We start from the raw sequence: 26,252 nt of genomic DNA, 5'->3' as shown, positions 1-26,252 counted from the left end.
TTGCATGCACATGTTAGGCAGCTTTCATGCCCACTTCTAATCATACACTTATAAAAAAAATGTAACCTTTACTGTCAGTGAATATGCTTTTATTATCTTAAATGAAGGGATGGTAGTGCTTAGATCACAGACTGAGCCAGTCACTGCTACCTCTGTACCTTGAGTCACTTCCCCCCACTGAGCTGTTGTCAAATGAGCCAAAAAATTGGAAGAAAATAAGTTGATGCTTATTAACTAAAGATACTGTACTTAATTTTGTCTGTTAAGTGGGTAAAGAAAAACATACTGAACTTTTAAAGGTAATAGTCATTTAATAAATTGTTCCATTCAAAGCTTTAGTACAGTGCTAGCAGCTTGGATAAATGATGTTCAGATCAAATGGTAGGTATTTTTTTAAATTTAAAAAGACACTTAAGTGGTGGATTTCATTTCTCTGGTTTGTGATGCCTTTTAATATTTCCCTACTGAAATAATACTTTGCTATTTATAAAAACTAGGTTAGCTCCCTTCTCCTAGATTTCTGTATTGCTGGAAGATAATATGGCTCTGTAAGGTTTGCATCTTTATTTGTCTTATCAGCATCCTTTGCAGCCCTCAGGTGGAAGGATTGTTGGGCCCTGGGGAGGAAATCCTTTAAGCTCTGACATGGAGAATGCTCTAGAAGAGACGAAAAATTTACATTAAAATATTTTTTAGTAGAACATGGATAAGGAAGAACATAATTGATGACATGATTTAAGTGGAACAATCTTGGATTAGCGAGTAAACTGTATCGCTTGGTAGAATTTACAAGCATCAGCCAGAGCAACATTCTAGAAATTCCTTGCTATTGCTCTGTTCCTCTATCTGCTGAAGCTTTTCTCTTGAACACTTTTATCCTCATTAGCTATATAGAAGTGTTTCAACCTGCTCCATACTTAAATTGTGCCTTTTTAAGGCTGGACCTTAAACTAGACCTGCCTGCTCATGTTCTGCAAACAAAAACAGGGTTCTTGTAAAGACTGGAGCAGGTGAAATGTAAACAGATGTTGTTATATGCAGGAATGCGAACCAAGTAATCACTTGAGTGGGTGGTAACCCATTTGAGTTTTGGTGGAAACCACTTGGGATGTCATCTGACAGTTTAAATCCAATGTTGGTTTGTTTGATTTAAGACAAACCAAAAAACTAACAAAACCTGTAGTTGATTATAATATATGTTCAGCAAAACTCTTAACCTTTAAATGAGCATCACCTGGCTGATACTGTAGGTTCCTTTGAGTGTCAGGAGAAAACATAGATTAATTTTGTGGCTCTCAGCATTAAGTGACTCTCCAGTTAAGTGTGAATTATTTGGCTCTTGTGCCATTAGGATCTGCCCGAGTGAACTGAGATGACTTACATCTCTAAGCAGTGATGTTTGCTTTCATATCAGAGGGGAAATTGTTGCAACTTCTATTTTCTTCTCTCACACAGAATTCTACAGACTTTGTGTCGAAAACTTAGGCTCCCTGAATCTTTTGATTTTCATTATTTAGCCCATATGACTCCAGGCTACGTAGGTGCTGATTTGATGGCACTTTGTCGTGAAGCAGCTATGTGTACAGTAAACAGGGTCCTGATAAAGTTGGAGGAGCAGAAATGGAAAGGTGTGCAGGCTGGAGAAGCAACGACTGAGCAAAACTTGGAGACTGGAACTGAAGCACTGGTGGAAAAGGATACTAAACATCCAGAGCTTCCTGCTAAGGTATTAATCCACTGTTACACTCATTTCACAATTCCTTAAAGACTAACCAGTTTGTGTGTGAACTTCCCACTCAGTCTCACTAAACATTTCTGATCACAGCAGTATTCATTTCTAAATGAATGTAATTTTTATGGTTATGTAGCATTCTTCATCCATCTGGTTCATAAAGTACTTTTCCTAATTGACAGTACAGACTGTATGGGTATTATGACACCAAAACTTTATGGTTCTTATAACTTTTTTGCATGCACCTGGGGGCTAAAACTATGGGTCTGGTTCTCTTAAGCCGATATCACTCACTGGTGTTTGATCTCCTCTACTGTGTGGCACCATTGCCTCTTTGGGGGAAGCAACATTTTAAAAGTAAAAGTTGGGTCTACAATACAGCATAATGCTGAAAAAGTCATTTGTGCATGCGTAGCAGGACTGGGGCTTTGTTGCAAGCCAGAGTGTTTCCAGGCAGCCTGATGTCAGAATATTTGGATGTCTCAAGATGAAATAGTGTGGCCATTGAATGTGAGCAGCACCCATCTGCTGTGAATTTAAGTACTGCCCTTGGAAGCTTCCTGAAAATGTGTTGTGCACATTAGTTATTCTCTGCCTGCATTCTGCAAGGACTGCTTCAGGTTTAAGAGCTGATATTTCAGAGTACTCTAAACTCCATGTGCATACTCAGATTCTACTTATAGAAGTATTGTCCAGGAAAATAGTTTTAATTTAAGTAGAGGGAAGATGAAAGACTCTAATAAGCAACTGCATGAGGGTAATATAATCATGACTCATGCGCCTCACCTGTTTCCAGAACACTAGGAATGAGTGATTTTTTATTTTATTTATTTATTTTTAAAGCAAATAGCTTCAACTCTCATGTCAGCATGATCAAAGAGGTTCCTGGTCATTGGGAAACACTCATAATAGAGATCTGTATGTTAAGGACTGGTGTAAGATCAATATTAATGACAGTATTGTAGGACCACATTAGACAGTCAACAGTAACATATGCTTATTAAAATAAACACACAAAAAAGCTTTCTACAGCAATTCATCCAATCTACAAAAACTAAGCATTCACACCTGTTGAGTTTCACCCCTCAAAGTGATGTAGTTGTTGTTTTTGGGGGGGATGGGAAAGGTTCCGCAAACCTCACCCAACATTTCCCCTCCACGAACTTCTATGGGAAAATCAAGTAAGCAAAAGATAGAATTTTGTAAACCTTTTGTACCTCTACTGAAATGGAAATCCTGGAGCTACCATCCCACCTTAATATTACCATGCCATGTTAGGACCAGAGGTAGAGTTAATGGTGGAATGTGGAGTTATTTGGTCAAGGAATTCTCTGATACAAACCTCTCAGTAAGGAGCTGACTTTAATAATCAATGCTTTAAACTCCAGAAGCTAGGGAGATTGTTCCAGCTGAAGACCTGCATAGTATTCACTCTCTCCCTTCAGAGTCTGTCTGGACTGCAGTTTGTCAGATGGGGCAGTGTTAAACGATGCAAGATGCTCTCTGTCATTCACTTCCATTGTATCCAGAGCCTAAAGATCAAAAACAGATCTGGTCAGCTTGGGACAAGGGTCGGCAACCTCTGGCACACGGTTCGCCAGGGTAAGCACCCCGGCGAGCTGGGCCGGTTTGTTTATCTGCTGCATCGGCAGGTTCGGCCAACCGCGGCTCCACTGGTCGCGGTTTGCTGTCCCAGGCCAATAGGGGAGGTGGGAAGCTGCGGCCAGCATGTCTCTCGGCCTGTGGTGCTTCCCGCCACCCCCATTGGCCTGGAATGGCGAACCGCGGCCAGTGGGAGCCGCTATCGGCCAAACATGCAGATGTGGCAGTTAAACAAACCGGCCTGGCCCACCAGGGTGCTTACCCTGGCGAGCCACGTGACAGAGGTTGCCAACCCCTGGCTTGGGAGAACGAGAGGGTGACTGGAAACAGCATATAGCAATTGCACAGCATTAACCACTAAACCACAGAGCCTAAAAATACATGCAGTGATGCACAGAAATGTACTGAAAGCTTGTTATAAATGAGCACTGACTTCTAAGGGCTACATACAACTGAATGTAAATGCATGGCTGAAATTCCCAGTGCTGCTATGCAGAACCAGTGATTGCTCATAACAGAGAACAAATCACCTTTTTAAATAAACAGAATTAGTGAATTTAAACAGACTGGTTGGCAGTCCCAACAGAAGAGATCAAGAACTGCATTTGCAGCACGGAGAGAACTGTCTCCGGAGCAGTGTGGGAGGAAGTTTGCATTACCGCTGGTCATGTTGGCCGTGTGTGTGTGTGTGTTTGGGGAGGGGGGGAGGGCAGTCAGTCTGTAACTTTTCTCCAGTGTTTAAATTCACATGCACTGTGTCATGAATGTTACCACATTGGACTCTGACAGGCTTTGTCTGTAGAGGGGAAACTGAGAAAAATGGTATTTGTTCTTAAAATCTTGTCCATTGTCTCTTTTTCCCACTGCCATCTCCCTCAGGATGAATTGCAGAGGCTGCTAGCGTTGCTAAAGGAGCAAGATCCCCTGCTGGAGGAGCAGCTGCAGAAGCTCTGCATCGAAATGAATGATTTCATTGTTGCACTGTCTTCGGTGCAGCCCTCTGCCAAGAGAGAAGGCTTTGTCACCGTCCCTGATGTGACATGGGCGGATGTCGGCGCCCTGGAGGACATTCGGGAGGAGCTCACTATGGCAATACTGGTAGGAATGAATGCTGTTTAAAGCCCTGTTAGGCAATGCCAGGCTAAGATATCTAGCTGGAGTCAAACTTACATGATGTTTTCTTTGGGCATATACACAAGGTCTTAGGTGTACCACAGCAAACTGGTCCTAAATTCTATGGCAAGGTCCCAGATTCTGCAGCACACTGGTGCAGCAAACTGGAAAATCTGCTGCACTTTCATTTAAAATTATAGTATTCAGATGTCTGTCTAATATGAAAATGAATCATAATACAATCAAATGGTCTGTTTTTTTTCTGAGATTTAACTTAGCATTGTCCCCATGCTTTGAGTTTTCGGTGTGTTGTGAATTTTTGAAGTGATAACTTACATGACACTTCAGATGCAGTTATCTTTGGCAGCTGTGTTGGAGAAATGGGAGGCAGTTTGGTGGTGTGGGATAAGCATATCAGCTGGATACTTCTATGAATACATGCAACTTGCCTCATGTGGCATGTGACCAGGTTTCATGACCGAATTTGGTCGTCTGGTTGGATCATTAGCTTCCCTGGCTTGGGCTGGATACTGACAGGGAGTGCGACATGAACGCTGATCCACGTCCCCCAGTGAAATAGTTAATAATGTTGACATTTAACTATGAAACAAAAAGGTGACAACATCTGATTGAGGTGAATAAAGGAGATTGCACCTCTTTAAGCTATCATTTTAAGATATCTGTAAACTCAAGAGGATAATTGCATTGATTTACACTCTTAACATTTTCAAATTTTATCTTCATGATATGGGCTAGGAAAATATTTTACTTTTAAAGGAAAGCCTACGTTCTAGAACAGAAATCAACACCCTGGTGGGCCAGGCCGGTTTGTTTAACTGCCACGTCTGCAGGTTTGGCCAATCGCGGCTCCAGGCCACTTGGGGCTGCGTGAAGCAGTGCAGGCCGAGGGATGTGCTGGCTGCCACTTCCAGCTGCCCTCATTGGCCTGGAGCGGCGAACCATGGCCAGTGGGAGCCGCGATCGGCCAAACCTGCAGACGCGGCAGGTAAACAAACCAGCCTGGTCCGCCAGGGTGCTTACTCTGGCAAACCGCATGCCAAGGGTTGTTGATCCCTGTTCTAGAGCATAGTTCTGTTGCAAGGGATAGATTCTACTGCCAGTTCCATGGCCACGGTACATGGGGTCCTCTGCATGTACCTAGAATGTATTTGTGCATAATATTGTCCATGGTTCTGTATGTCTTTATTAAGATCCTGATAGCCAATTCTGTGAGGCCTTGTTTCTAGTGTTCTGAAAACTCTGCTTTGTCGTATCTGATATTTACTGCTGGTAAATTTTTATGAATGAACATATGCAGCTAACTTTCTCTGTTTGATCTAATTGGTCTTTGTTAGTGATGAAACATTTATGAGGAAATTTATTTTATGGTTTTGAACTGTTAAATCTTAGACCCACATTCACTCTTTCTGACAATTTGCTAAACTTTATTTTATAATTTGTAAAATAATTGTGCATACATTTCTCACTGCAATTTTCTCTTCCTCAACAGGCCTTTACATAAACTGGGTATGGCTTCAGTAATAGGTTTTTATTAAAACTGTTCGAGTCAATGTCTAAAGTATGCACAAAATAGTCATTTGCTTCCACAAGCCAGTACCTACTCACCTATTTTTCAGCTCCATATTTTTGCTTGTTCAGTTTTGTTGCAGAGTCGTGCACCTTTTGCTTTAGCTCTAGTTTGCAGTTAGATGAAAATTCAGACCAGCTACATCTGTCACTGAGAACTGTTTGGGCTTTTTACAGGCACCTGTGCGGAATCCAGAGCAATTCAAAGCTCTTGGCCTGACAGCTCCTGCTGGTGTTCTACTTGCAGGGCCTCCTGGGTGTGGCAAAACACTACTGGCAAAGGTAGGAGTTTAGTAATTCACACCCTGCGTATGGCGACTGGGAGGTGGGATAATACCAAAATTAGACTAGGGAGTCCTAGAAAGGAAGTAGATGTTTTTGTAAGAATGACCAGTTGGCTTCTAATGGAAAATTACTGGGTCCAGGCCATATAATAGGAGTTGAACTCTTGCACTTACCTCGTCAGGAGTTGGAGTACAAGATTTTCTTTAGAAGTTATTCAGTTTCTTAGTAAAATAATTACAATTTAACTTGAATGGGAAGAAAACAAGGCAGAGAATTAAATTATAATAATAAAGTGAGGAAAGAAAATGGTTCGTTTATGAGATGCCCATCACTGGAATTTTCCACTGTGGAGGGTGTGATCAGACCTGGTCAGCTGTGCTCTTTTTTTCTTTACCATATACCTTCTCTTGCAAATGCTTTTGCGTTCCTGCTGGAGCATTACATTTCTTATGGCCTTTCTCCCTCTCCAACACCCAAAGTTTTCAGACCAGTTGTTGTCTTTTAACATCAAGCGCTGTTTATGGGGTGAAATTTCTGTGTAGCTCTCATCAGTCAATGAGAATTGTGCAGCCAATGCCTTAAAAATAGAGCTGGGCACAATTTTTCTGACAAAGATTTTCTGCCAACAAATTTATATTGGAGTTGACTGAAACATTTTGTGAATTTGTATTGAATTTCCTAAAGTGTTTCAGCGCCCCCCCCATATCAAAAAGAAAAGTTATTTCAACCTTTTCAGAATTTTACTTCAATTTTATTTTTTTAAAAAGTTTAAAAGCTCAGAAACAAAATGTTTTGTTTGACCCCAAAATGATTTTTTTTCATTTCTCCAAAAAAAATTTTTTAAATACTCTTCTGTTTTCGATCACTCAAAACTAATCATTTGTTTGTTTATTTGTTTTAGGGAGTGGGTAAAGGGATAGTATCTCTCCTAAAGAGCTTTGTATAATTTGACAAACGCTTGACAGATATCCTTTTCCTTGATGTTCTTCCTAGTTCAGCAGACAGGATAAAAAATAATATCCCAGCTCAGTGTCGGCATCTGGAATCTTGCCCAAACAGTCAAGGAGAGAAAATAAATCCCATTTTTATTTTTACTATGATGATGCCCCAGAGACTTCAGAAACTCTCCTGAGGATCAGGAGTGGGAGCTGAATATATCTGTCTTTATCTTTTTGTTAGGCTGTAGCAAATGAGTCTGGACTGAACTTCATCTCTGTGAAGGGTCCTGAACTATTAAATATGGTAAGTTTTGTTTTTGGTTTTTTTTTTTTTTTTTTTGCTTGTGGCACCTTGGCCTATGCCTTTGACTGAATTCTTGGCTAAAGCCTGGGTCAAGTGAAAATCCTAATCATTATATAGAAGAGAGTTTGCACAACAAAAATTGCATTGTATAACCTCTTCCTCATTCTTATAGTCCTTATGGCAGGCAGGTTGTTCTCTAGAGCAGTGGTCCCCAGCCTTTTTATGCACAAGATCACTTTTTTTGAATTTAAATGCAATCCAGGATCTACCCTGCCCTGCTCACTCCATGCCCGCTCACTCTGTCACTCGCTATCCCCCTACCCTCACTCACTTTCATCTGGTTGGGGTGGAGGGGTTTGGAGTATGGGAGGGGGCTCTGGGATGAGCTTGGGGTAGGTGGTTGGGGTGCAGCAGGGGGTGCAGGTTGCAAGCTCTGGGAGGGAGTTTGGGTGTAGGAGAGGGCTCTGGACTGGAGCAGAATGCTGGGGTACAGGAAGGGTATGGGGTGCTGGGAGGGAGCTCAGGGCTGGGACAGAGAGTCGGAGTGCAGAAGGGGGTTTGGGATGTGGGAGGCAGCATGGGGTGCTGGCTCTGGGAGAGGGCTCGGGCCCGAGGCAAGGGCTCAGGCCTGAGGGTTGGGATGCGGGAGGGGTGCAGGCTCCTGCCGGGCAGCATTTACCTCAGGAGGCTCCCTGTTGGCGGCGCAGCGAGGCTAAGGCGGGCTCCCTGCCTGCCCTGGCCCCACACCACTCTTGGAAGCAGCCAGCACACCCCTGCAGCCCCTGGAGGGGGAGGAGGGACACATGGCTCTGAGCGCTGGCCCTCCCTGTGGGCATCACCCTCGCAGCTCCCATTGGCCAGTGGGAGCTGTAGGGGCAGTGCTTGCAAGCAGGAGCAGTGCATGGAGACCCCTACCCCCACCCCAGGAGCCTGCCTTAGACCCGCTGCGCTGCTGGACTTTTAGTGGCCGGAGGTCACGATCGACTGTCAGAGGCTCCAGGATCACCGAGTCAATTGTGATCTACTGGTTGGTGACCACTGCTCTAGAAAGAGGAGAGAGGAATTTTGGGTGGCTTAGATCTGTCCCAGCTCAAATGACCTCTCATGGTAAAGAAAATGAGGCTGTGGGGGGCCTGGTGAAGTAGCCAGTTACTTGCATCTTTTCCAGTATGTAAGTAGGACTAAGGACAAAAGTTTCATTCTTAGTGACAGCTGTGGGTCCTCAGCACATCTACAAATCAGGCCACTTACCTAAGCAAACTAACTACTAAACTAACTTTAGGCAACCAGGTTTGAAAATGTTATCAAAACTCATTCCTATTCTACTTTTAATAGAGGTTTAAATATCAGAAAAGTTGTTAACGTTCAAGATACGTTGCTTAAATGTCATTGCTTTTTATGATCAACGATTAACACTAGTTTGAAGCTTCAGTCTCTCATTTCTGAGCACTGGGCTTAGAAACACTTACAGTAATTAAATTTAATATGTGCTACAGTTGATTAAAAGTGAGAATTATGTTGAGCACAATGGCTTCAGGCTTAGTTTTTCAAAGCAGAGTTGGAGGAGTGTAGCACTTACTGCTTATCGGTAGTGGGTGAAATAGAACGAGAAACAGTGGATTTGATCGATTGTCCTAGGCTTCCTCAAGTCTGCTGAAAGAGATGCCCTTTGGCAGGGAAAGAGAAATCCGCCATAGTGGGGATCCCGGTCTCCTTAGTGCAAAGAGAAACTGTTTTGACTCCTGAACTCTGAGAGTTTTGAAGATAAGAGTGCAAAGTGTAACAATGGTAAATGAATTCCTATTCAGAATTTGAACATCTTTTGTGTGTGCAAATGATGACTGTTTTTGAGTGAACCTCTCACTTCTATTTCAATTGTTCCTTTCTGTATTCATATAATTACAATATGAACTTCAGATGAAGCAAATCTGTGGATGACTTTGATAACTAAAATGATGTGAACAGCTGAAGATCCATGAAGGTTCTGGTGAAGAATTTAACTATTAATTCTTAGTCAAAACACCGCAGATATCATTATTTTAAAAAGGGGAGATCCTTGCCTGTAACATCTTATCAAATGTGGGCATGTGTAACTGTGAGACATCACAAAGATAACCCGTTCAGATGTAAATTTGTCCCCAATTAAAAAAAATGATGTGGCAGACTTAAATGGAGGGAACTGGCAACCCTCAAATTATGGGTTAAATTGGGGTTGTCAGGCAAAATGTAGATGTCTCACATAGTTTCATTGAGTTATATGTCTTGCTTATTTCAGTATGTCGGCGAAAGTGAGCGTGCTGTACGTCAGGTATTCCAGCGGGCCAGAAATTCAGCCCCTTGTGTTATATTCTTTGATGAAGTTGACGCTTTGTGCCCTCGGAGATCAGACCGTGAGGTGAGTATGAAAACATCTCCACAAGTAACTTCACTCAGTTGTGGGCTTCAAAGTGGGGAGTGTGTTGTGTAAACTTTCAAATACTGTCTCATTGGCCCCTTCCTCAGAGACCATTCAGTAGACATGCCATGTAAATCTGCTGTCTCCCAGAAACAATAATTAAATTTCAGGGTTGCCACATATTTAAGCCAAAGATAAAAATGCAAGCCCCAAATATGTAATTGGGTACAATACCTACTTCTGCTGATCACTGTACTCAGAGGTATATGCAAATGGCTCCTGGATTATGGAAAATTCCTCCAATTGAGATATGTTAGTTTGGGAGTCACAATATCCCTTGTCACTGGAAGCCATAATGGAAAATTGTTTGCAATTTAGTGTACTAACTAACTTAGGGCCAAATCCTGAACCCTGTTTGCAATAGCAATGGGAACAGAAGCTCCTTAATGTCATGTATGCTGAGTCTGTGCAGGCGCAACCGATAAAGGAAATGTTTTATGGCAGGAGCAGAGTGGTATATGTGGCCTTCATAGCTGCTTCACCAGATGAACCCATCTATCTTGATTGCTTTGTGGAAGAGAAACTTGAGCATTGTCTACATGTGGAATTAGCTCCTATTTAAGTCCTCAGTGTATCTGCACCAACACAAATTCCCATGCATACAAGGAAAGCAGCAATTTGCACTGGTGGAGCTGACCTCTGCTTGAAACCAGAGTGAGTTCCACCAGTGCAAATCGCAGCTTTCCTCATGTATGCGAGGGATGTGGGCTACAGCAGCTACACCAATGGCTGAAATTAGGCTAATTTTAAGTGTAGAGCACACCTTTGGATGAGCACAGACATGTTGCTCTATAGATGTTCAAACATGTAGCCCCTTTGAAGTTTTCTACAGCTGCCTGTAGCTTTCATGCCCTCTGTGTAGTCATGGAGTCACTGTGTCTGTGCATTGTCATCGGTGGGTTGGGTAGAGTGCAACTCCTTCCTATGGGTAGGAATGAGGGAGTTTGAGCAGCTTGCCTCTAAGTCCCCTGTTCCTACCCCACCTTTGGAAAGTGCAGAGATCTATACCGTTGCAAAGCACAGCCAGGCTGACGAGTCCCTGCCAGGCCCTGCACTGTGAACTCTGTAAGACATGGATTTGGGGCCCAAATCAATATAAACACTATGGGCCTGATTCATTTTGTTCCTCCAGTTTTTATAGTGGTGTAGCTTCAGGGAAATTACATCAGCATAAAACTGGAGTAATGCAGTAGTGAATCAGACCCTAGTTCTGTATAGTTCCTCAACATAATTTTGAGAACTCCCTGTTCTACAGTGATTGAGCTAAGGGAAACTGGTGCTGTTTGCCTATGCTCCAATATCAGAGCTACCATTCTTGTGGTGCATAGTTGGGATTCCTATCATCTTAGGTGTTTCCACTTGCTTTTTACAATATTGTGGGTATTTCTAACATTTATTTGATTATCTGTCAAATCTGGGCAGGTTGATGGGTTTTGATATTTAATTTCTGAATAAAATTATAAATCTTAAAACAACCAAGTAGACATCTGCAGAACCACCAAACAATCTCCTCTTGTAATTGAGTCCTTGTCCTCTACCTAGAATTTCCCATATCTCTCCACGTATTCTTCCTTGTCATGTCTAGTTCTGTTGGTCTGCTAATAGAGGCACATTTCTAGCCATTGCTCTTTGCCTAACTTTCATGAAAAGCAAAGTTCAATAGCATTCCACTTTAAAAGAGGCTTGTAAGTCTACTTTCATTAATAGAATCCCTGTCCAAGATCTTGTAATTTTAAAGCATGTATTGAGTAGTATACAATAGAGTTTAGAACAGTAGTAGCTATAATGGAGATGTTAGTACAGTAGGACCTCAGAGTTATGAACACCTCTGGAATGGAGGTTGTTGGTAACTCTGAACAAAATGTTATGGTGATGCTCTCAAAAGTTTACAACTGAACATTGAGTTAATACAGCTTTGAAACTTTACTATGTATAAGAAAAATTCTGCTTTCTGATTTTTTTTTTTTTTTTTAGTAGTTTAACACAGCACTGTACTGTATTTGCTGCCTTTTTTTGGGGGGGGTCTCTGCTGCTGCCTGATTGTGTATTTTCCATTCCAAATGAGGTGTGTGGTTGACTGACTGGTCAGTTTGTAACTCTGGTGTTCCTAACTCTGAGGTTCCACTGTATTTAATTATGAGTTGAGTTGAGATGGTCAAAATGTATTTGGTTTAGAAGTTTAATTGGGCAGGGCTCTCAAAGCCTGTGTATATGTAATTTTTATTGTCTATATTTAAGCAAGACAAACAGAATGGTGGGTGGTTCTAGTAGTGAGTGCTTCACAGGACAGCATTGTCCTTTTTTTTTTTTTTTTTTTTTTCATTTAATGAGAAGGAGGATGCTTGTCACCTGTTACATATGAGATGTGTGCCAGGTACAAAGGTGGCGTGACACATGAAGTTGGGCTGGTGGTGTGTAAAGGAGATGAGGAAAGTGGTCAGTAATGAATCTTGATCAAAGTGCTGTGAGAGAAGCATAATCTTGGAGTGGTATTTTGGAAGACTAATAAGTACTTTTTTCTGTATTTAAATGATTCACATGCTTGCTTGCTTTCTCAATTTTGCTCGAACCACATTATTGTTTTCAGGCAGGTGCCAGTGTCCGTGTGGTAAACCAGTTGCTAACAGAGATGGATGGTCTGGAAAATCGTCAGCAGGTTTTCATTATGGCGGCTACCAACAGGCCAGGTGAGAAATAATCAACAAACAAGCTTGCTATTTTTTCCACAAAGGGACTCTCAAGTTTAAAAAATATATATTTTAAAAACAAGTACAAATACTTGTGTTATTAACACCACCTTAGCTTACTATAACTGAAACAACTTTCAATATCTAACTCTTCACCATTTATGTTTACTACTTATGTTTCTCTCTGCTTGAACAATAAAGAGTCATTTTCTGGTTCTCATTTACTGGGTTGCAAACACTGCAGGAGATGTGAACTTAAACACTATTTCATAGAGACATCAAGAAAACATTTCTACATTAAGGTTGTTTGAAAACCTTAATTTATGTAATCTAATTTAAGGCTTAATTGACTGATACTTAAAGCAGGTATGTTGTCTTGCTTGTATTTTTTGTTTGCATTCTTTAATGTTCAGATGAGGTCAGGTGCCTTTCAACTAACCTTTTTTTATGTGCATAAAAGCATAGTGGTTGTTCGGTATAAGACCCTGGCATAGACCAAGTTTCATGCAGACATCAGTCTATTCCAAGTTGTCATGACTGACAGGATGTAAAATGGAAGTTAACTTGTTCAGATATAAAGCTGTCTCAGTTGGTTCCTGATCCAGAGCTTATTGAGGTCAATGGAAAAATTGCCATTAACTTCAGTGGGCTTTGAATAAGGTCCTTGGAATTTAGAAAATACGATTTAGAAATAGAGCAGACAGTGCATGCTTCTTTCTGCTTACATTGTTTGCCACTCATCTGTGTAGTTAAGTTTATGGCTTTGTATATTTTATACCAGATTTTCCATATACCATGTCATCTATCTCCTCTCTCCACTCCATAACCTTCCTTCTCTCCTCTCTTCACACTCTTCCCTCCCCCCCCGCCCCCGCTTCCGAAAAAAACTTATTCTCAAGAACCCTAGCACATTCTATTTTTTCAGTTGCCTTCCTCTTATCCTGGTCATGTTTCTGGCCACTCTGTCCCCATTGTTTGTTGACTCCTGAAATCTTGGGGTATGTCTGCACAGCAAACAGAAACCTATGGTAGCAAGTCTCAGAGCTCGGGTCTACAGACTTGGGCTCACGCTGCAGTGTTTAAAAATAGCTGTGTAGACATTTTGGGTTGAAGCCTCAGCAGGGGTGAAAGTAACTTAAAGGACTTACCAGTATGCCTGAGTCCTGAGCGGGGGGTGGTGGCCTCAACCAGAAGAGGCGGGGCCTTTCATGATTTAAAGGGCCAGAGGCTCTGGCCGCTGGGGGGAGCCCCAGGCCCTTTAAAGTGCTGCTGGAGCTCTGGCAGCGGGGCTTGGGTGGCACTTTAAAGGGCCTGGGGCTCCCCACGGGGACTGGAGCTCTGGGCCCTTTTAAATCCCCTCCCGAGCCTGGCTGCTGGAGCTCCGGTGGTGATTTAAAGGGCACGAGGCTCCCCGCAGCAGCTGGAGCCCTGGGCCCTTTAAATCACGGTTGGAGGACCCGATCCAGTCCGGCACGGCGTACCGGACTGGCTTACTTTTACCTCTGAGACTCAGGCTCTGAAGCCTAGTGCCCTAGGCTTAGCCCAAGCCCAAACATTGACACAGCTATCTTCAGTGCCACAGTGCAAGCTCGAGTCTGTAGACCATAGCTCTGAGACTTGCTGCCATGGGTTTCTGCTTGCTGTGTAGATGTACTCTGGGTGACTTTCATATTTGCTAGCAACAGCTTCTCCACTTAAACAAAAAGACAGCTGTGTGTGCATTAACATGACGCTTCTTAAAACTCACTCATTACATTATTTGTATAATAGAATCACTTATGGACCAAGCTGAGGCCTGGGTCCCATTCTACTAGGCATTGTACAATCAGAGTAAGAGGCATTCCTTGTCCTGGAGAATTTTCAGTCTCAGTGGACAAGGCAAAGAGTGGGAACAAAGAGAGAGAACTTAGAATGAACAATATGAAGGTCTGCAAATGCTGTGTTAGTTCTGCAGTTTTTTTGGATGTTTGTGGTTTTTAATTTGGGTGTGGTTTTGTTAAGAAGGAATTAGATAAACAGACAAAGGAAGGGAGAGGGGACGTTGAGGAGCGGGGGATAAGGTAGCTGGGGAGAAGGGAACCTTGCAAGGCATAAAGAGTAAGGCTGAAGTAGAGAGACAGTGAGGGTGGGAAATGGAATGAAAACCAGTCAAGGTGGGGGAAAGAATGCCCAGAATAAAACCTGAAAAAAGCAGTCTGGTCTCATCAGTGCCTTAGGATCCCTTCTGCAAGTGCTTGTCTCTGCTCCTGCCAGCTGAGTTTCTGGTATCTCTTCTCTGAACTCATGGCTGGGTGGAGGGATGGAGCAGCATGGGCCCTGGTGTCCCCAAAGTGAGGCTTTTCCATGAATGATTCTGAGTCAGAGAGTGCTTGAAGGAGGGGTAATTCCAGAGGGGTCTCAGAGCCATACAAAAGGGGCAGGGGCAGCTATCTCTTGAAACTACATGTCTCTGCTCTAGTTACAGTTGTAATCCCCACTTGGCACTGTGTTTTATTATGCTGTTGAAAACTTTTGAGCAAGTACTTCTTATGAGATAATGGGGGCATTCCACCACACCATCACACCTTATATAGTTTGACAGTTACGAACTTCCTGTAACTGACAAAGCACACTTTAAATTTTCGGTTTTTATCTGGTAAATTGTCAAATGTCCAGACTTAAAAGAACAGGCATATCATCTGCCTGTGCCCCTACAATGTTAACCCTGCCAAACAGAGAACTTCTTACTTGGTATAGGTTCAGTTCAGTACCACATACCTTTAGCACTAGATAAATAATACTGGAAATCTGGTGTTTGAAATGAAATGTGCAATCTGGATCCAAAAGGGCTTTCTCACTCACTATGAACAGTCTCCCTCCAAATGTGAGTTGCGGGGTGAAGGTATTTTGGCAGTGTAAGTGCTGCTGTTCTGTAGAACACAGGTTTGCATTTCTTCCTGCTGAAGAGTACAAATACTTCTACTGTTCTGCTTTAATGGCTTGTTCCAGGTCATTTTCATGTTCCCCATAGGCTTGGCTGCCTTCACTACTACTTTGTCTAACTGAAGTGATTTATCAGCTGTTACCTGCATGCAGTGCATCAGCTGGGCTCCAAGGCAGGTTCTGTACTTGGAATTTGCGCCTGGAAACAAGCAGTACTTCCTGAGTATACCTAATGTACTCCAAGCAAAGGCTATTAGAAAAGTGCACTCTGTGACTCGGGTACATTATTTGCAGTTCCAAAAGGGAACTTACGTCTTGGGGGCACATAGTAACCTTTTTTCCCTAGCTCCAGGTCTCAGGAGACTCTTTAAATTGCATAGAGGCTGTTACCTCATTGTGCCCATTGATGACAATGGGAGACCTTGAGCACTGGTCAGCCCTTTAATTCCCTTGCAATGCATACATAGAACACTGAATAAAGAACACTGCAGGATATAATTGCACAATGTAAAATACTCCGTTTATATATGATCACTTAAAGATAATGACCAGCTAATATTTTGGGTGCAGAAAGAAACTCATGAAGATATTAGACTTCTTGGATGTGTTACAGCCGAAAAAAAATAGGATTAATAGATTAAGACATCTTGGCAGAATTTGCAAATCAATTATTGTATGTACAGAACCTTGAAATTAGCTTTTGTGCCCAAATCAAGTATTTAGTAATGAGTCCTTAGGAAGATTGAGACATCTAGCTCATCAGGCTTCATGGATGAATGTATTACATGGCATAAGACCCATTTATTTAAAGTGTATTTGGTGAAAAGATCTGGAGTTCATGTGAGAATTGAACCAAACAAAGAAAATGAGCTAACATTGTTACTTAGGATGTGATCCTTAAACTGATTCAGTTCAAAATGTTTCATAGATTATTCTGACTCTTGTGGAATTGAGAGAATCTCTGTTGGAATTGCTCAGAGAAAACAGACAACTATAAATACACAATTTGCAGTTGTTCAAGAATCCAAAAATTCTAGCTTACTATCCTAACGGTAGAAAGATCACAACAAAATTTCCTGTCTCTTCAGTTCCATGTATCATGGCAGACTATCAAGCCTCCAGTATAGTAAAGGACAAATGGTTGTTACTCAGGCCTTGTTTACATACAGTTTGTTCTGCTTTAACTATTCTGGTACAGTTAAAGCAGTGCAACATCCTCTCCCCTTGTGTGGATGCGGTTTGCTAGTATAAAGGTTCTTTATCTTGGTATAGCTCCTCCCATATGCAAAGAGGAATAAGCTATGCAGATATAGATTACCTTTATAGTGGTATAACTGCAACCACACTAGGGATTGTATCAGTATAACTATTGTTTGGTGGGTGGGGGGGGAATGACACCCTTAACTGAAATAGTTAGTTATACTGGTACAAAATCTGTGTGTAGAGCAGGCCTTAGTTTAATTGTATCAGTATTGCCCAGACATAATACTTTAATACTGTAGAGCTGTTGGTAATGGAGACAAATACTGATCTTTTGTAAAAACTTGTAAAATATAAAGCCCATGGGAACTATCTGATTCCTACTTTACATGGAAGAGAAGGATTTATTCTTCACTGTTAAAGAAGAATAACAGTGAAATCCGTGAAATCTGTTATGATAGTGGCATCATATGCTAAGGGTTCTAAAACAGGACTTCCAATTTCTCCTTAAATACAGGATGTTTCTGAAGTTCTTGTTGCACATACCAAATGACCTTGAACTCTTTTAAATCTTTCTGATTACTGTCATCATAGCAGAGATTCGATACCTTAAACTTAATTGCATCTCTTTCCCTTTGCATGTAGAACCAAAGTCAAACTGTCTAGTTAATCTAAAGAGAATTAAGCCTTAGAGCTCCCAGTTTTCCAAGAAATTCAGAGAGTGAAAGAGGCAGATGTGCTGTCTGAGGGAAAGGTCTTTAAAGCCTAGATGGAGTCAAATAATTGTATTGTGTTTTCACTCCACTGCCTTCCCAGAATCTGGGATAGAAGATGTTCGCCATGTCTGTACTACAAAGTTTGGTTAACACAAGTTACAGCCACTGAAGTTTGTGTATTGCTCTAGCGCATGCACACTGGGCTCCTTGTGTCAGCACGGCACATACTCGCCAGCAGTGCTTGTGTTGATGTAAAGTGTGGCACACCCTGGGTAGGTTCCCTACTGTGTCTCGCATTACCATCCAGTGCAGTCCCTTTTGGGACATTTTTGCAATGCTTTGTGGCACAGTAGCACATGGCCCAGGGATTTGTGGGAGATAGGGCCAAGTTCCCACCATGCCACTTTCTACACCCCATATTTGTCATTGTAACAGGGTCGTACTCACCCCTGTGGCGCCTCCTGCTGGTGACTCTGGGAATTAGCTCTGTTCCAGCCCGGAGCGCCCTCTGCAGGCCGGTGATCCACCTGAGACTAGCGCCCTAACTATTGGATTATTTTTCCTCTCTCTCACTACAATAGGTTTTTAGTATTTATGGACTCCTGCTGTGTTTGAAGACTCTACATATATGCCTGTGGTACTTAAAAGCTCCTATAGATTCCAGCAGTACTAAAAACAGTGAATGGCCTCCTGAAAACATTTGACTTCATGAAGGATTCCAGTTTCTCTCATCTCCATGTTTATTTCTCTCCCAAGACCAAATAAAGTCTGGAGCCCCTGGTCTGCACTGCCTCTCAGGAGACCAAGTTCATGTGGTGCTTTGCAGCACCATCTAATATTTTAATGTGTTCAAAGAACACTTCATCTCCTCTGCATCCAACGAAGTGGGTATTCACCCATGAAAGCTCATGCTTCAATACGTTTGTTAGTCTATAACAGGGGCAGGCAACCTATGGCAGGCGTGCCAAAGGCGGCACACAAGCTGATTTTCAGTGGCACTCACACTGCCCGGGTCCTGGCCACCAGTCTGGGTGGCTCTGCATTTTAATTTAATTTTAAAAGAAGCTTCTTAAACAATTTAAAAACCTTATTTACTTTACATACAACAATAGTTTAGTTATATACTCTAGACTTATAGAAAGAGACCTTCTAAAAACGTTAAAATGTATGACTGGCACGCGAAACCTTAATTTAGAGTGAATAAATGAAGACTCGGCACACCGCTTCTGAAAGGTTGGTCTATAAAGTGCCACAGAACTCTTTGCCGCTTTCATCTCCTCTGTTACCTTCCAGAAGAGTAAGATCCTATAGCAATGCAAATGAACAATAAAAAGGAGATTGTTTATAAGAAAGTGTTTTCACCTGCATAGCTATACTTTGCGAAGATGAACATTGATTCTTAATTTACCTTTTATATTACTGTAAACATTTTTGGCTATAGTTGATTTGGTGAGAATTCTTTCCTTACCCCCAAGAGAACAAGCTGAAAATATTTTTTTTCTTTTGTGAATTCATGTGGAACTCCTTGTTCAGCTATGTCAGCACCCTCAGGTGTGCTAGACAAGTGTTATCTCAGTATATTTCCAAACAAGAAAAAGTTGCCTATGTCTGTCAGTAGGCTCAACTGATACTTGAGGGGTAGACTTATGCTTATGACATGTGAGTGGACTGTGAACTAGACAATGTCGGTTCCCACTTGGTGGCAGTAACAGTTGTTTAGCAAACTGTTTTTTGGTCTTCAAATGTTGTCTTCTGTGCCTTCCACGCACACTTTATTTTATTTTTATTTACTTTATTTTTTATTTTATTTAGGAAGTTTTTACGTAGTTTACAAATCCTTGCTGGGTAAATATCAGAAACAAAACAATCACTACAATGGTTAGCTTTTGTTTAAAGAGACCTTTTACGAGACTGTGGTCATTGATGTTTTCTGTTTAACAGGATGGTACCATATTACAGAGGGAGCATCATCATGTTGTTTTTAAAGATTTTTATTAAATTGAATTAAATGGCTATATACACATTTAACAAACCAGGCATGTCTATCAAATGTTAATATTCAAAAAATTGGACAGTTGTGCAGCCTCTTTTTGCAGATGAATATGCTTTATCTGAATATTGACTGAAAGGTAACCAAATAGCTAAGTATCTCTCTGTCCATCTTGCTGGATATGTCATTGGTGTGTTAATTTTCCACAACTGCAGCCTCCTTTTTTTTTTTTTGTAATCATTCCTTTATGGTTGAGCTATTTTTTCATTTTCCAATGATAGGCTACTAATAACCGAGCAACTACTAGCAGAGGAGAGATTAATTCTTCATTTCCTTTTCTGTGACTGTTTTCATTAGGAAGCTCCAGGAGGATTTCCAATGGATCATTTGGTAGTACATATCCAGCAATTTGTGATATTTTGTTATGGGACTGCATCCCAAAACTCTGACTGCACATGTCCACCATATACACCTCTACCCCGATATAATGCGACCCAATATAACACGAATTCGGATATAACATGGTAAAGCAGCGCTCCGTGGGGGCGGGGCTGTGTGCTCCGATGGATCAAAGCAAGTTTGATATAACGCAGTTTCACCTATAACATGTTAAGATTTTTTTTTTTTTGGCTCCCTAGGATAGCGTTATATCAGGGTAGAGGTGTATACATAAAATCTCTTTCACTATAATTTCTCCCGCCATTCAGTCTCTTTCTGTTTTTTAACCTGATTGGTATGAGGTACCATTGAAACAGTATCTTAAAGACATTTTCTTTTATTCCACACACATTTCTAGTATTGCATCTAATTTCAGGATTATATTTTGTCTTCCTTTCCTCAGACATAATTGACCCAGCTATTCTGCGCCCTGGCAGACTGGATAAAACACTCTATGTGGGTTTGCCACCACCTGTGGATCGACTTGCTATTTTAAAGACCATCACCAAAGTGAGTATTTGGAAAGAGATCTATACTAGAAGAGGTCATTCTTTTGAAGTTAGGTTGAATGATGCTATACAAACTATAATCACAGAAGAATTGCAGGGCCCAATATGACAAAACATTAAAATAACTGGTAATAGAGTCATTAAAAGAAGCACCCAACTTTTTTTTTTTTAACATAGTGTTTAAGGTTGATATGATAGGTGATCAAAAATTTCTTTACTTGAGAATTAAACTGAAAATGCTAGTCCCTATGTTATGTTCATTAGGACAAATTAATGGGATGATTCATTCCTTCATAAGAATGTGCATACAATGCTTTTGTATATCTGTTGGGTCTGCTATCTTTGTCACACCAAGGTGTTTGATGGTGGAATTATAAAAGTTTACATACAAATTCCAGCTATAGACCTTATGCAGCAATAGTTATTTCTGTGTATGTAATTCCTGTTGGGATCAATAGGAGAGTTGGGTGTGCTGGGGCTGCAGGAAGAGGCAGATGTGGAAAAAAGTTGTTGTTAATTGTGGATTCCAACTGTGGGTAGTGTCTTACTCTGCCCAGCATGAGCCCTGGATTCTGTTCCCGCTGCAGTGTGTTTCTCTCTCCTAGGTAAAGGGTATAGCATAACAATGCTGTCTTAGTAATAAGATATGAAAAGTGTTTTACATTAGTCAGAAGCACCTCTTCCTTTTACTAAGGGACTAGTGTGTTGATGGCTCTGAAAGAGTCTCGTCAAACTTTCTTGAATTGGAAAATTGGCTGAGGCTTGTATTTAGAGAAGGGATGGGTCTTTAAAGACTCCATGAATGATGTGGAGGAAACCATGAAAGAGGATTGCGGGGGGGGGGGAAATCTCCTTGAAATTGTAAGCAGTGTTATGGTTGAATGTATGTGGGCTATTAATAAATCTCATAATGGAAGGTAAAATGTGGAGAGAGATTGGAACATGTCTGCTCCTGTCATGACTCATGCAAGAGTTAGACTCCCACTAGGGCTCTGACTTGCTTCAAATATGTTTCTCACACGTTGTTCTTGTATAGTAGCATTGTGGAAGTAAGCCTCTCCCCATTTACTCAGCCTGTCTGAAACAACCTAGTTACGTTGTCAGTTATTGGCTCTTGAAGCCACAGAGAGGGCTGTTCTTTCATTCGTTCTTTCATTCGTTCTTTCTTTCTTTCGACTCAGTTTTGAGGGCACATTATGGGGGATGGGGTTGTAATTTTAACAATTTCTTTTTAAAGGGGACCTGTTAAGTCTCTCCTAAAAATTGGGCTTGTGCCATTTTTGTTGTTGTTGTTTTGTTGTATAAAAAGAAGACCCGAAAAGCTTTTTGGGGGAAGAAAATGTTTTATTGTGACTGGTTTTTACCTCCTCTCCTCTCGTCCTCCGCACCCAGTTCAGCTGGAGAATTTATGGGGATCTTGGAGAAGTCTTGAGCTACTCTCACTCTTTAAATGATGGAAGAAAGGAATATTTTTTTAAAGATTCAACACTCCCAAGTGTGTGTGTTAGGCATTAAAGTTCAATATGTTTCGGTAGATGCAAGTGTTTTAAACAGTCTGACTAAAATTCCCTTCCCTGAGAGCCCCAGCCCTGTTGCGTGGGGTTGAATTATAATAATTTTCAGGAAGTCATGGAGGTGTTGTAAAATCTCGGAATCCGTGGCTGACTCGTAGCCTTAGTCATTGCACTAGTTCTCCAGTCACCATAAAGTCTTCAAAACTAGATAAAGACCCTGCATTTCTAATGTAAAAAAACAAGAACAGCACACCCTCTCCAGGTGAAGGTGGTAGTATGTAGGAAGGTTATGGGAGACATACCCTTTCAGGCATATTTTTACATCATAAACAAAAAAGGACACAAGCCTTTTGCAGATTATATTTAAAGTGCCTGGGTGATCAAACTACTACTTCTATATGCATGTGTTCAAACTTGTTATACCTGAATACAAGACACAGTCAGGATAGAGGTACGTGTTTTTGAGTGGGTGGCTCTCACCCATCCCTATCCTGGGGTGGGGGAGGGTTGTGTTTCACTACTAGAGCTCTAAGGCCCCCCTGGCTGTCTTCTCCTACACACCTTCCATCTCCTGCATCACAAGCAAACATCCTTCCATCTAAACACTTTTAGCCACCAGCTGAAGGGTTTGCCTGAAACAACTGGGAGTTGTTCTGAAGTGTTGCAAAATGTTCCAGCCCTTCTGCCTTGGAGGACTGAATGCAACATCTTGTCATCAAGCCCAGCTCCTGCCAATCCAGGAAGCGGGAAGCTAGGATACAGCTGTGGAGTTCTAATGCAAAGTTGATGCTTATTGGAATTGGAGATAGGAGACTACTTGGAAATTTCTACTAATTCTCTACCAAAACCTATTGAAAATGAGGATTAGCTTTTCAAAACCATCCTCTCAAGTTCTACCATAGGTTCAGACCTCACCATGGTCAACTCCACCCTTCAACCTTCCAAAGTAACTAACTTGAGTCCCGTCCAGTTCACTGTAAAGATCCCATAGTACTTGTCATGTGAATGGAAGCTTGTCCCCAGGGTCTCTGTTCAAAACTTCTCCTTCCCTGTACTATTCAGCATGTAGCATAGGTCAGTGGCTCTCAATCTTTCCAGTCTACTGTACCCCTTTCAGGAGTCTGATTTGTCTTGCATGCCTCCAAGTTTCACCTCACTTAAAAAGTACTTGCTTACGAAATCAGACATTAAAAATACAAAAGTGTGACAGCGCACTATTACTGAAACATTGCCTACTTTCTGATTTTTACCATATAATTATAAAATAAATCGAGCAAAGAATCCTGTGGCACCTTATAGACTAACAGACGTTTTGCAGCATGAGCTTTCGTGGGTGAATACCCACTTCTTCGCATGCACTTGCATCCGAAGAAGTGGGTATTCACCCACGAAAGCTCATGCTGCAAAACGTCTGTTAGTCTATAAGGTGCCACAGGATTCTTTGCTGCTTTTACAGAACCAGACTAACACGGCTACCCCTCTGAAAATAAATCGATTGGCATATAAATATTGTACTTACATTTCAGTGTATAGTATATAGAGCAATATAAACAAGTCATTGTCTGTATGAAATTTTAGTTTTTACTGACTTCGCTAGTGCTATTTATGTAGCCTAGTTGTAAAACTAGGCAAATATCTAGATGAGTTGATGTACCCCCTGGAAGACCTCTGCGCACCCCCAGGGGTACGTGTACCCCAGGTTGAGAACCACTGGCATAGGTAGCTGCATTTCAGTGTTGATATTGGGTGTAGATGGGATTCTTCAGATGAAGGGTCCAGTATAAATGTAACCACTTCTGAAAATTGAATTGTCCCAAATTTACCCACTGAGAAAAACGTCTTAATATGAACATAAGGCTGTTCCAACTCTGACTCTCCTGTACTGTAAGACAACTGGGGTTTTCTTCTTTAAATGTTCAACTGCTGGTTATATTGTATGAAGATAGACCTTCAGGGAGAGAGACTTCACAGAAAACAATTGGTTTACAAGCAAATATAAAGTATCTATTGAGTAATCTCACTCATAGGTTATAGTGTTCCATGCTGAAGTATGTAGCCATGGAGAGTGGAAAATATTAAATGTTAAAATAGGGGATAAGATGTTTTTTCAGCACATTGCAAAGAATTCACCCATACATTCTGGATACATAAACCTGAAAAGTGTGGATACATGGACCCTTGTTTGAGCACTGACGTGCTCAACACCATATAAAACATAAGACAAAGTCTCATCGCTAATGAGTTCACAGTTTAGTTCAGATGCACATGGCACAATGGGTAATAATACAAATTCAAGCTTGTACAGAAATCTTGCCATAAATCTAGTGTCTCTGTTCAGTCTGTGATTTTTAGCATCTAGCAGAGTTGTGAATTTAAGCTTCCAGGCTCATCTTTTGAAAGTGGTGTGCAGGTATTCAGAACAGAGACACTGGATTTATGGCTTGTTACAAACAACAATCTGAAACCCACTAACCTCTTCTTGTCCTAGGACTGCAGAGCTGTTAACAGGCCACTCCACCTTGAATGGTTCCTTAGAATATGTGCTACTTATGCTAAACAATCTGTTCCACCTTTCATTTAGCTGTGACACTGGGAATACCTTTCCCAGGCCTGAAGAAGAGCTCTGTGTGGCTCAAAAGCTTGTCTCTCTCACCAACAGAAAATGGTCCAATAAAAGATATTACCTCACCCACCTTGTCTCTCTAATATCCTGGGACCAACATGGCTGCAACTATGCTGCATACATTTCTCCATTATTTGATTTCAAGCTACTTCTTCCCCAGAAAATTTTCTCTTAAAGAAAGCTGGAAAACGTTTGGCTAACCAATATTGTCGACCCTACACCCAGCTTTAAGAATATCTGTGTAAAGGAGGAGAGGAAGTAGATACACGTGCTTATACCATAGTCCTGCAACACTTTAGATCGGGGTGGGCAAACTTTTTGGTCTAAGGGCCACATCTGGGTATGGAAATTGTATGGCGGGCCATGAATGCTCACAGAATTGGGAGTTGAAGTGGGGAGGGTGTCAGGGTTCCAACTGGGGGGGTGAGCTCTGGGGTGGGGCCCAAAATGAGGAGTTCAGGATGCAGGAGGGGGCTTGGAGGAGGGATGAGAGCTCTGGCTGGGGGTGCGGGCTCGGGGGTTGGGCCAGAAATGAGGAGTTCAGGGTGAAGAAGGGGTTTCCAGGATGGGGCAGGGGCTTGTGGGGGGGAGGCCTCCGGCTGGGGGTGCAAGCTCTGGGATGAGGCTGGGGATGAGGAGTTCAGGGTGCGGGAGGGGGCTCCAGGCTGGGGCAGGGGGTTGGGGCGCGGGAGGAGGTCAGAGTTGCAGGCTCTAGGTGACGCTTACCTCAAGCAGCTCCCGGAAGCAGTGGCATGTCTGCCCTCCGGCTCCTATGCAGAGGTACGGCCAGGCTGCTCTTCACGCTGCTCCATCCGCAGGTGTTTCTCCTGCAGCTCCCACTGGCCACGGTTCCCAGCCAATGGGAGCTGCGGGGACGGCGCTTAGGGTGGGGGCAGTATGTGGAGTCCCCTGGCTGCCCCTACGCGTAGGAGCTGGAGGGGGCACATGCCACTGCTTCCGGGAGCCATGTGGAGCCACAGCATGCATGGAGCGGGGCAAGCCCCCAACCTTGCTCCCCGACGGGAGCTCGAGGGCTGGATTAAAATGTCTGACGGGCCAGATGCAGCCCGTAGGCTGTAGTTTGCTCACCCCTGCTTTACATTAATGTAAGACCAGAGGGAACAGCTGTAATAATCTCTGACTTCCTCCTTAACACAGGCCATAGATTTCCTTGACTTAATTCCTGTTTGAACTACAGCGTATATGTTTTTGGGGAAAATCTTTATTTAAGGATTTCCAGTGATGATGAATCCAGCACAACCCTTGGTAAACTGTTTCAGAGGTTAATTACCCTTGCTATTAAAAATTTGCACCTTATTTTCAGTCTGAATTTGTCCAGCTTCAACTTTCAGCCATTGGATCGTGTTATATACTTTTGTTTGCTAGATTGAAGAGCGCTGCGATTATCAAATTTCCGTGGCCCACGTAGGTACTTGCAGATTGCGATAGTTACCCCTTAACCGTGTCTTTGATCAGATAAATAGATTGAGCTCCTTGAGTCTTTCCCTATAAATCATATTTTCCAATCCTGTATTCATGTAGCTTTTCTCTGAATCCTCTCCAGTTTTTCAGCATCCTTCTTGAATTGTGAACAGCATAATTGGACAGGCGTCGTCCTCCTCCTCCTCCTCTCTGTA

The 26,252-nt window shown here is 42.0% G+C and overlaps 1 protein-coding gene across 1 annotated transcript in view; it reads left to right on the top strand.

Moving 5' to 3' along the window:
- NVL (nuclear VCP like) overlaps window positions 1-26,252 on the top strand; it is a 62,432-nt gene that overhangs the window by 18,871 nt on the left and 17,309 nt on the right. The window contains exons 13-19 of the mRNA XM_039532338.1: window positions 1,456-1,726; window positions 4,214-4,432; window positions 6,212-6,316; window positions 7,499-7,561; window positions 9,837-9,956; window positions 12,604-12,703; window positions 20,373-20,479. Of these exons, the coding sequence (XP_039388272.1) occupies window positions 1,456-1,726; window positions 4,214-4,432; window positions 6,212-6,316; window positions 7,499-7,561; window positions 9,837-9,956; window positions 12,604-12,703; window positions 20,373-20,479 (985 nt within the window). The remainder of the gene's footprint in view (window positions 1-1,455; window positions 1,727-4,213; window positions 4,433-6,211; window positions 6,317-7,498; window positions 7,562-9,836; window positions 9,957-12,603; window positions 12,704-20,372; window positions 20,480-26,252) is intronic.

This window comes from Mauremys reevesii, linkage group 3 (genome assembly GCF_016161935.1).
Source record: "Mauremys reevesii isolate NIE-2019 linkage group 3, ASM1616193v1, whole genome shotgun sequence".
NCBI lineage: Eukaryota > Metazoa > Chordata > Testudines > Geoemydidae > Mauremys > Mauremys reevesii.
Note: the sequence above shows the minus strand (reverse complement) of the source record. Positions and strands in the feature narration are given on the sequence as shown.